Genomic DNA, 10,273 nt, shown 5'->3' with positions numbered 1-10,273 from the left:
TGTGATGACTGCTGATGAAAAAATTAGACATTGTTACCGATTGTAAAAGTCACTAAGGATCATTTTGGAATTGTTTTATGGCTCAATTGACCCAAATCTCTGGAATCTGGGGTATGTCTACACAGCATGAGCTTGTACCAAGGGGCTACTCAGTTTTTAATAGGTAAAGTGAATTTGAATTAATAAATGGCAATCACATGATGATCTGCTGACTGTATAGCCCACGTTAGAGTGTAGTATGGTGGTAAAGGTAGCTATGACTTACAAACTAGTGGTTTATGTGCAAAATGCATTAATGTCACAAACCTCAGCTGTATTGTAAAGCTAATTATTATATAAATATGTTTGCCACTATTTGATTCGGAAGGCTAAAGTCAGGGCATGTAGGCTATTTTATTTTAATTGTTTATTTTATATAGGCTTTATGCCTATGTGATATAAAACTAGGTCGGAACAATACATCGGTAACACCACGCTGCCACACGGCTGTATTTTGCAGTGACACACTGCTAAAATGGCTTCCAAGGAGCAACCGGTTTGCCAAATTTTTTCATTTCAGGACTGTAAAACGTCTCCCGACCCGGTTTATGAGCTCCCCTCCCAGGGTCTGGCTCCCACACCCATTCCTATAGTGATAGATAACGGCTCCTTCCAGACCCGCGCCGGGTGGGCGGCTCCAACGGCTGAGTTTGACTCTCCACAGCTGCAATTCAGGTCAGTGACGGCGCGCAGCAGAGGGGCCGCTCGTAGCGAGACCCAGATCGGTAACGACATCCCGAGCCTGGAACCGCTACGATGGCTCCTGAAGAGCCAGTTTGACCGAAACGTGGTGGTCAACTTTGAGATCCAGGAGCTGATCTTTGACTATGTGTTTACACACCTGGGCATCGTCTCAGAGGTGAGTGATGGAGGGTGGTGATGTGACACAAAAAGTGTCTCCGAGGAAACATTTATCTCTCTTTTTTCATTGCAAAGGAAAACGTTAAAATGTATGTCATTTTACCCGAATATTTTGTTTTTCCCCAATCAATGCTTTTTTTTTAAATTCGTGCCATTTACATACTAATAACTTCGTTTCTGCAGCCAGTTCCTGCCCAAATCTTTGGATCTCTGTTGACATAACCTAGTCTAGTGTTAGGTGCACCAAGCTAAAGTTAATACAGTCTTATATAACAATCCTGCGTCAAATCCCATTTACTAACCCCTCTATTAATGATAATGTGCCATTTAAAAATAATTCTGCTTCTGTGAAGTCTTCTCAGGAAGGATGCAGAATGTAACATTGCTCCAATGGCTGGCCCAGATATTGGAATCTTATTTTATTATTTAATGACAATGTACACACTCTTCATGAGCCCTACTTGTACCAGAGAGATATCTTTTTTTTTTTCCAAAATGACGAATCTGTGCTTATCGGTTATTAAACTTGTTTGTTTGCTGACAGTGTAAAATTGACTAAAAGGAGCTTAATTCTTAAATAGTCGCTTATATAGCACCTTTATCCAAATCACTTTACAATGATGATTCCCATTCACACACACACACACCAATGGTGGTGCCTCTCTCCTTGCACCATGCATACAGCCACCCCTTGGTTAAAGTTTGGCTGGTTAAAGCACTTGTCTTGTGAACAGGAGATCCTGGGTTCACATCCCAGCAGTGCCTCTGTGTATACACACCACTTATGAATAGCTGGCTTCTAATGCTTAACAAAAAGGTGTTCCCCAGAAAATGAACAGATATTATTTACACTAATTCTAATGTTTTGCTATTTCTTTTCAATACATAATATAAGATTCTTAGTCAACATGACTTTCCCCATGTTCCTTAGGGCAGTGTGGAACATCCCATCGTGCTGACAGAGGCACCCTGTAACCCACTGCAGTGTCGGCAGATGATGTCGGAGTTGCTGTTTGAATGCTACTGCGTGCCTTATGTCTCCTATGGCGTTGACGGCTTGTACAGCTTCTACCACAACAACTCCCGCAGAAACATCCAGCCTCCACACACTGGCATTGTTCTGTCCTCAGGATACCAGTGCTCACACATCCTGCCTGTTATCAATGGCAGGTGAGGATTCTGTGTTGTATTTGCCCTTTGAAAATTCATTTTATATTTTTGTCTCAAGAAATGAGCACCTACAGCACCTCTCTGCCTTTTTCCCGTCTTTTTCATAGCAAACATTTTGGCTTGTCTTAGTAGGACAGGCACAGGTGCAAGTAGACTATCTTGTGGACGCTCAGCCAGACGATTGGTCGAGCTCTATTAGGCTATGTTCACATAACGGCTGAAGTGTCATAAAATCAATGGTTCTAATGTTTTGGCCACCCTATTTCCAATTAATAAGGGGGCCAAAGCATTAGAACAACCTCTTCTTATATTTGACCACAATAATAAACACATAGTAGAACTATCACCTTTCTAACAGTGTCAACCTACAAGCCCAATTCAAAAAAAGCTGAAACGATGTTTAAAATGTTAATAAAAAAAGGATGCAATGGTTTGCAAATCTTATCAGCTCATATTTTATTCACAATAGAACATAAACAACATATCAGATGTTGAAACAGACATTTTAGCATTTCACAGAAAATATTAGCTAATTTTGAATTTATGGCGGTAAAACAACTCAAAAAATTTGGAACAGGGCGATGTTCAACATTTTATCGCGTCCCCTCTTCTCTTAACAACTGTCTTTAAATATCTCGGAAGTGAGGAGAACAGTTGCTGGAGTTTTACGAGAAGAATGTTGTCCAATTCTTGTGTGATGCAGGATTCTAGCTGCACATCATTACTGGGCTTTTGTTGCTGGATTTTGTGTTTTATGATGCACCAAATTTTTCTACCGGTTAAAAGGTCTAGACTGCAGGCAGGCCAGCTCAGCCCCCTTGTTCCTGGCTGCCATGCTCTTGTGATGGAGGCAGTATGTGGTTTAACATTGTCTTGCTGAAATATGCAAGGCCTCCATGTACTTTTCAGCATTGGTGATTTTCCAGATGTGTGAGCTGCCCACACCATAGGCATTAATGCCCCCCCATGCAGTGATGTCCAGTACAGAATCATGCCTGTTTTTATTGCAAGGCCCAAAGATCACACGCATCCAGTTTTGACGTTCGGGCTCGTCCCTTGCGATTCTCTGAATCTTTTGATGATATTATATATATAAGTAGATGATGGGTTCTTCATAGTCTTCGCAATTAAATGTTGAAGAACATTTTTCTGGAATTGTTCCACAATTTTTAGATGCAGTTTGTTGCAGATTTTTGAACCTCTGCCCATCTTTACATTTGAGAGGCTCTACCTCTCTGAAACGCTCCTTTCATACCCAGTCAACCTAATTAGTTGCCAAATGTTCCTCCATTTGTTTTAAATTTCCAGAAATTAGTCTTTTGTTGCATCTCAAATTCAAAATAAGTTAATATTTTCCATGAAATGGTAAAATGTCTCAGATTCAACATCTGATATGTTGGTTATGTTCTATTATGAATAAAACATGGGTCAATGAGATTTGCAAATCATAGTAGTCTGTTTATATTTACATTTTACACGTTGTCCCAACTTTTTTTGAAACGGGGTTGTAAAAACCGAGAAGCTATAACCTCGTAAAAGTAGAATTCATGGCAGAGCCACTGTGTTGGATTGCATTAAATTGCACAGGTGGTCAAAATGTTATGCCTGATTGTTGTGTACCCTATCTTAACAAATTAAAAAAAAAAAATTTAGACCTGACCAAATAAAATCACAACTGAGCAAGCTTGAACGTAGCCCTTGATAAATGATGAGAACAAGGCTTCTAGCAGAGTACATAGCAATCATAGCAGTCTACATGAACACTACAAGGACCATGAAATGGAAGAAGCTAAATGGAATTCAGTCATCATTCATTTTATTGTTTACACCTATGCTTTTCCTAGTGTGACATGTCATATAGCTGTTGTTTTTAATACTTTTTAGTGCACACACTTTGTTCTACAGAAAGTAATTCTGATGGTGTTGATTCTGAAGGTTGGATGCAGTGAACTGTAAGCGTGTGAATGTGGCTGGGAGCCAGGCGGCATCCTACTTGCAGCGCCTCCTACAGCTGAAATATCCAGGTCACCTTGGTGCTATAACCCTCAGTCGCATGGAGGAACTGTTGCATGAACACAGTTACATTGCTGTGGATTATCAAGAAGGTAGAGTATGTCAGTGTGCAAACTCATGGAAGGTTTCTCTGTGCAGGTTTACGATTCCAACTTGCAGCACCCAATCGCCATTAGGTGAACAGTAGAAAAACTCCCATATTCATTTAAGTAACATTAATTAACTGCACACAAACGCAAAGTTTCTCCTAGTGCTACATGAACGTCTATACTTACTTTCTATTTTCTTTTCAATTTCTCCATATTTCTGTTCTACACAGAGCTGGAAAAGTGGCGCAGCCCAGAGTTTTATGAACGGGAAGTTCATCGTATGCAGCTTCCTTTCTCTGGCAAATTGCCAGGCGGCTGTGTGACTGTGGAGGAGAGGCAGGAGAGACGAGCTCAGCAGCTTCGAAGGCTTCAGGAGATCAATGCTCGCCGCCGAGAGGAGAAGCTGCAGCAGGATCAGGAAAGACTGGACAGACTTATGGCAATACAGGCAAGAAAACCAATTGTATAATTTACAGTTCATGTGATGCACTTCAGGTTTTTAAAGTAGTATTTGACATGTACAAAACCTGATATTACAAAGTAAAGTAATTGTTTGTCTAAGGAAATCAAATGTTTTGGTGTTCAGCTACTATTGAAACTTGCAATATAGTAAATAGCTTTTAGCTATAGCCATTTTTTGTGTGGTTTGTGATCAGTACCTTTATTCACTGCTGATGTTTGTGCAGGAGCTGCTGGAGGATGGCCTGTTGGATCAGTTTCATAAAAACCTGGTTGACCTCAACATGGACTCAGCTGAGGAGCTGCAATCGTACATTAACAAACTGCAGCTGGCCGTGGAGCAGGGAAGACAGAAACTGCTGCAGAGTGATGGAGTGGAGGGAAGGACAGAGGTGGGTGTTACTGCACATACAAGTGGAAAATACAATTTGTATGCTATGACTTTATTTTGCAAGTCCTGTGCCCACATTTTGATGCTTTGTTTCTGGTTAAAAATTTTAATAAAAGAAAACATTTTATTTTCTTGTTATATGGCAATTAATGTAAAACAAATTTTGCTTTTAGATTAGGTTACTCAAAGATATACATTTTTGTGATGAGATAAATAATTTCTCTTTTTTAAAAAAAAATTCAAAACAAGATTCTAGCACATTATTATTACAAGCTAGATTATACTTTACTATTATACTACTATTGTATGTATGCAAAGTGGTCAAACTACAATGCATTCTCCACAAAATAAAATGTCAGGAGCTGACTAAATTGGGGGCCACTGAGCTGAAATGAAGCCTAAATGATACAGTGAATAATTGGGTCTACATATCATTATTGTGAACATTCTGTGAGGCTCTGCAGGATCCATCCTTGTTTGCTGCAGTTGATGTGCTGTGTCTGACATTGAAGCCTGAGGCTGTTCTGTCGCTCTCTGCCAGGTGCCTGAGCTGGAGCAGCCAATGGACGAGGGAGATGGAGTGGCACTGATGGATCCTGACTTCCCTGAGGACACGCTTCCAGAAAAACCAGCTAATGTGGTTCAGGTAGGGGCACAGAAACGCTGGAACTTCCTCATTTATGCTGTGGAGGCAATTATCTGCGAGTTGGCAAGATGTGTGAAAAAAGTTTCTGTCCTATATAATATTTTTGTGCTTAACCAATAACAAAACTGAAACAGTGATGTAACTTTGCTTATCAGCTAAAACATTTAAGATTGATACTTCTCACACGTTAGTGAAGAATCATTCTGATCTCGTTTCCAGCCCGTGTTCAACATGGCGGAGTATCACCAGCTCTTTGTAGGCACAGAGCGTCTGCGGTGTCCGGAGATTCTGTTCCAGCCTTCACTGACTGGAGAGGACCAGATGGGGCTGATGGAGACACTGCAGTATGTCCTGGCCAGGTAGTGACACACTCAAACAAGTGCATAGAAAAAAGACAAAGGTTACAATCACAGATGTATATACGTTATTTTACATAACCAGACATGAATAAAAACATTCAAACAAAGACGGATCACACATACTATAGTTTTGCCTCCAAAACATATCTTTTAATTACGTTGTTTTTATTTTAATAAATGACCTTTGAACTCTTGATGTATCAAGGTTTTTCTTTTTTTTTCTCGTTCACAAACAGGTACACCCCAGAGCAGCAGGGGGCGCTGGTGAGCAATGTGTTTTTGACAGGAGGGAACATGCAGTACCCTAGGATGAAGGACAGAGTGGAGAGAGAGCTGCTGGCTTTAAGGCCTTTCCAGTCGAATTTCAAGGTAAAATAAAGTCCTATTTATCATTGTACACTTTTGTCTAAAGTACCAGAATGTGTTGTTTTGAATCACATCCCCACCACCCATTTACTGCCATTGACTGAATTTTATTTATGTAGTTTATTTCCTAAACGTTCACAGTGCCGGTCCCAACCCCGGTAGAAGTTGGGGAGGGTTGTGTCAGGATGGGCATCTGGCGTAAAAGAAAAGACTGTGCCAAATCAACATGCGGACAAATGATCCGCTGTGGTGACCCTGAACTCAAGGGATAAGCTGAAAAAACAAAACAAAATAATAATTAAAAATTCCTAAAGGTTGACGTTTGTATATATAGTTGGGATTTTGGCCAAGATACTGCTTTTTCTAGAGTTATCGATTCTTTGCTTCTTTAGCATATTTGAGCTTTTTCACAGCTACGATTGTTTTATAACTTCATATTTCTTGTCATAAAGGAAAAAAACGCTTCAAAAAATTATTAGATTTAGAGCAAACCCTGGTTTTAAACATGAAGAGCTTAAGAAGTACAAACAAAACAAACAGTAATAGTAAAAACACACATTATGGAAAACCGGATCTCCCAGTTTCACTGGCCAAAAACTTCGCAGATAGTTGAGATATATTTGATCTGTAATTCTTCTTAGGTGACGATGGCTTTGCAGCCGGCGCTGGACGCCTGGTACGGGGCAAGAGACTGGGCCTTAGAGCATCCAGCTGGAGGATACAGAGAAGAGGTAGAGGGGTGGATCAGCAGACAGGACTATGAGGAGAAGGGAGGCGAGTATCTGAGCGAACACTGTGCCTCGAATGTATTCATTCCCATGAACATTGCCAAACCAGTTCCTGCTCGCCCCATTGAGCCCTCGGTCACTGCACTGACGTCCACAGGAGGTTCTGCTGCTGTTACCATGGTTACAACTGGCCTGACTCCTGCTACTAATTCTATGGTTTCCTCATAAACTGAGATAGCAGGTATCACAAGTCTCTGATTTTCGATGAAGTCCAGAATTGTTTTCGGACAGAAAGTGTTAATTTTTTGTGATGAACTGATGATTTTGCTCTTGATTCTGACGGGCTGAAAACAAAAGGATCCGGGTAGGTGGTCCCACCTAACCCACCTTGTAACTTTCATGTAATATTTCATCTTTGAGACACAGAGCTAAGATAATGATAAACCAAAAAATGTATTTATTTCTACAAGTTTTTTCAAGAATCCTTTGAATAAAAACAAAATCTTGTCAGTTTCCCTTAGTGCCATGCTTTACATCAATTCAAAAACAGCTACAACTGGTCACAGTCTGAGCTGCTTGGTAAAAGTAAGTACCTGCACAGTCACCATTCATAGACGTTAAATGAAAATACACTTCTTTTGACTTTGTAAACTTCTTGAGTTGTAAATTTTGTAGAAAAACGGTTTTGTATTATTTTCATTATAAAAAAAGACCATTCAAATGAAATGGAGATCAAATTAATTGCCTCAAAATCTCTGATGGGGTAGTTTTATGTGTATCGTTATGCAAATATTATTTGTTGTTTGTGCATTCAAAATATATTTTCATTGATCTAAACAGATGTTTGCTTTTGATTGAATATTGAGAACAAAGTCTGGCAGCTGTCTGAAATCACAGGTGGCAGACGAACAGACATTAATTTGCTCACTCATCAGTCACTCTTCCTCTCTCTCTTTACAACCCATTATCAATTTAGGAAAGGATCAGTTCACTCAAATTACACAAACTTTAAAAAATTTTCATGGATAAAAATCACCAGAGGAAATTGAATTGATGCTTTCTCTTGATTTAGCTGAACTATCCCTTTGAATGCCACTAATTGTATGCACTGTACAGTGTTGCACTATAGAGTTGCACCACTAGATGTCACAAGTTGACCCATAATATAATAATTCAGTCTTTATACTCTTTAGTGGAAACTGTACCATTACGACATTTTGTTCTAACAAGTGAATTACTCAGTAAAACACTAACCTTTAGAGTCAGTTTTATTACAGCCAAGAGTTTCAAATCAAACCTCAGAGCTAGTTTGTCAGGCAACTCTTTCTCGCCATAATTAATGTCAAAACTGTTCTTTTGCGAATATGCCGGTGGAACAAGATGCACTTTGTTTCCAGCTCTAATTTACAGAGCCCACTGTTTATTCAGCCTAATGTTCACACAACAAGTGACAGCAGGAACATTTAATTCTTGACTCAGAATACTCCACAATATGCATAAGCAATAAGTGTGCAACACAGCCTTTCTCTCTGCTAATCTAAAGATTCTGGCTCTCACTGAAAAAGTGTAAGGTCTCTTGCAGGTGCTGCACTATCATGCTCCACCCAGCAGACCTCTGCAGTCTAATTGCATTATGTGGTGTTAAAATGTGTCACGGCTTACGGCTTAAACCCACAACCAGCTTGTTCTGCTCTTGCTCAAACAGCAGTGTGTCAGCCACACACACACAGCAGGGCAGTGCAGGGCTAATCAGAGGTGGAACAGGCCTGTGACTGCTGGGTGACTTGGCTCCAGTTTAAAAAGTTGGATTAAAAAGGAAAACAAGGCTATTATTTATATGTTAAAGGCAAGTAAATAGGATCTATTTCTATTGCGCTATATTTTAGCAAGTCTTTTTTAAAAATAAACATGAAAAAGTTTTAACCACAGGTTCATAGGGCTGTCGTTTCTTTCGGTTTGGTTTACACCATAATCACATAGATGAGTGGTCTCTCAAAGCTTATCGAGTCTTAAGTCTTTGAGAAATATAGAGATACATATGATTTACCCTCAGTGTTATCTCCATTGTGTAGTGTTGTCAGCTTGCCATATGTCAATGAGGTTCAAGTCAAATTTACTGTTAAGACTTATAAATGTCATTATTAGTTGGAGTTTCTAAATAAATCCTCTTTCAGGCAGCTCAGGGGACACTGTCAGTACACCATGCAGATCTTGTGTATTTTTAAACAGGCCTACATTGTATAGGTCCCTTTTTGTGCTGTAGTACTGGCCAGTGTCCAATTAGGACGATTTATCTGTGGGCTTCAGTGTTGTAGGTCAGCAGGAAAACCTGGCAGTGCTGAGCTCATGTCAGTGCTGTGTTGAAGGGGAGGAAAAAATAAATAAAAGCTGGGAGTGTGACAGATGCACAGTGAGGTTTTTTTTTTTTTGTAGTGGTTGGACTATTTTATTTTATGTTATTTTTCCAGTGTAAAACTTAGCCTGTCACAAATTCTAAATAATTCTTGAAGCCACGACTCAATCCACCTTTTTCTTTTTTTTATTTCTACCACTACAGAAAAGTTTTCATGGTAACAGAGTTTAAAATAGACTGTTTGCACAATGTTCTATTGGTATAGTTATAGAACAGGTAACTGCAAGTGTTGAGTTATAATCCAACATGATCTTTGTTGCAGGTGACTGCACTTTTCCTCCTCATGACTGCTCAAAACATATATGACCATGTTCATGTTTGGGAAGTATGAGGTATTATGTCACACTGTTTCTACTGACTCAAAGTGGGATTGAGGCTTAAACCTACTACACGTGACTCCATCCCAGTAAAGCTCATCACTTATGTAAATAAAACCGTGTTGCATATAAAACGTTTTGTGTCTGTGGATTATTTGCTCCATGACTTATCTAATGTGGAATGGTGCTGTCAGCGCCCCCTGTGGCACAGTCTCAGATAGCAGTGCAGGGATAGTCACTTTTAAAAGTTTTTGAGTGAGACCCATCCCTCTGATCAATCAAAGAAGAGCAATGATTTCTTGGTTGTTAGGTTTTGGTGGCTTCTCATGTATTGTAATTGAGGCCAGAGCACAATAGTGTGCAAAGAGCAAAGCAAAGCTGTCTCAGAGCATAGAGAGTGGGAACCGTCAAGAACAGAGTGG

The 10,273-nt window shown here is 39.7% G+C and overlaps 1 protein-coding gene across 2 annotated transcripts; it reads left to right on the top strand.

The window, feature by feature from the left end:
• Nucleotides 1-310: 310 nt before the first annotated feature.
• actr5 (actin related protein 5) lies at nt 311-7,634 on the top strand. 2 transcript variants are annotated; one of them, XM_067528218.1, is made up of 9 exons: nt 311-898; nt 1,832-2,070; nt 4,222-4,259; nt 4,403-4,620; nt 4,859-5,023; nt 5,564-5,668; nt 5,888-6,027; nt 6,264-6,396; nt 7,035-7,634. In XM_067528218.1, the coding sequence occupies exons 1-9, from the start codon at nt 515-517 to the stop codon at nt 7,347-7,349; spliced, it is 1,737 nt and encodes a 578-aa protein (XP_067384319.1). In that variant the 5' UTR covers nt 311-514; the 3' UTR covers nt 7,350-7,634. The 2 variants fall into 2 exon arrangements, with proteins under 2 accessions (XP_067384319.1, XP_067384318.1); XM_067528217.1 differs by lacking the exon at nt 4,222-4,259 and adding an exon at nt 4,006-4,175 and having other exon boundaries at nt 319-898.
• Nucleotides 7,635-10,273: the final 2,639 nt, after the last annotated feature.

Source organism: Channa argus, chromosome 13 (genome assembly GCF_033026475.1).
Source record: "Channa argus isolate prfri chromosome 13, Channa argus male v1.0, whole genome shotgun sequence".
NCBI lineage: Eukaryota > Metazoa > Chordata > Actinopteri > Anabantiformes > Channidae > Channa > Channa argus.
The sequence above is the reverse complement of the archived record's forward strand: the minus strand, read 5'-3'. Positions and strand labels throughout refer to the sequence as shown.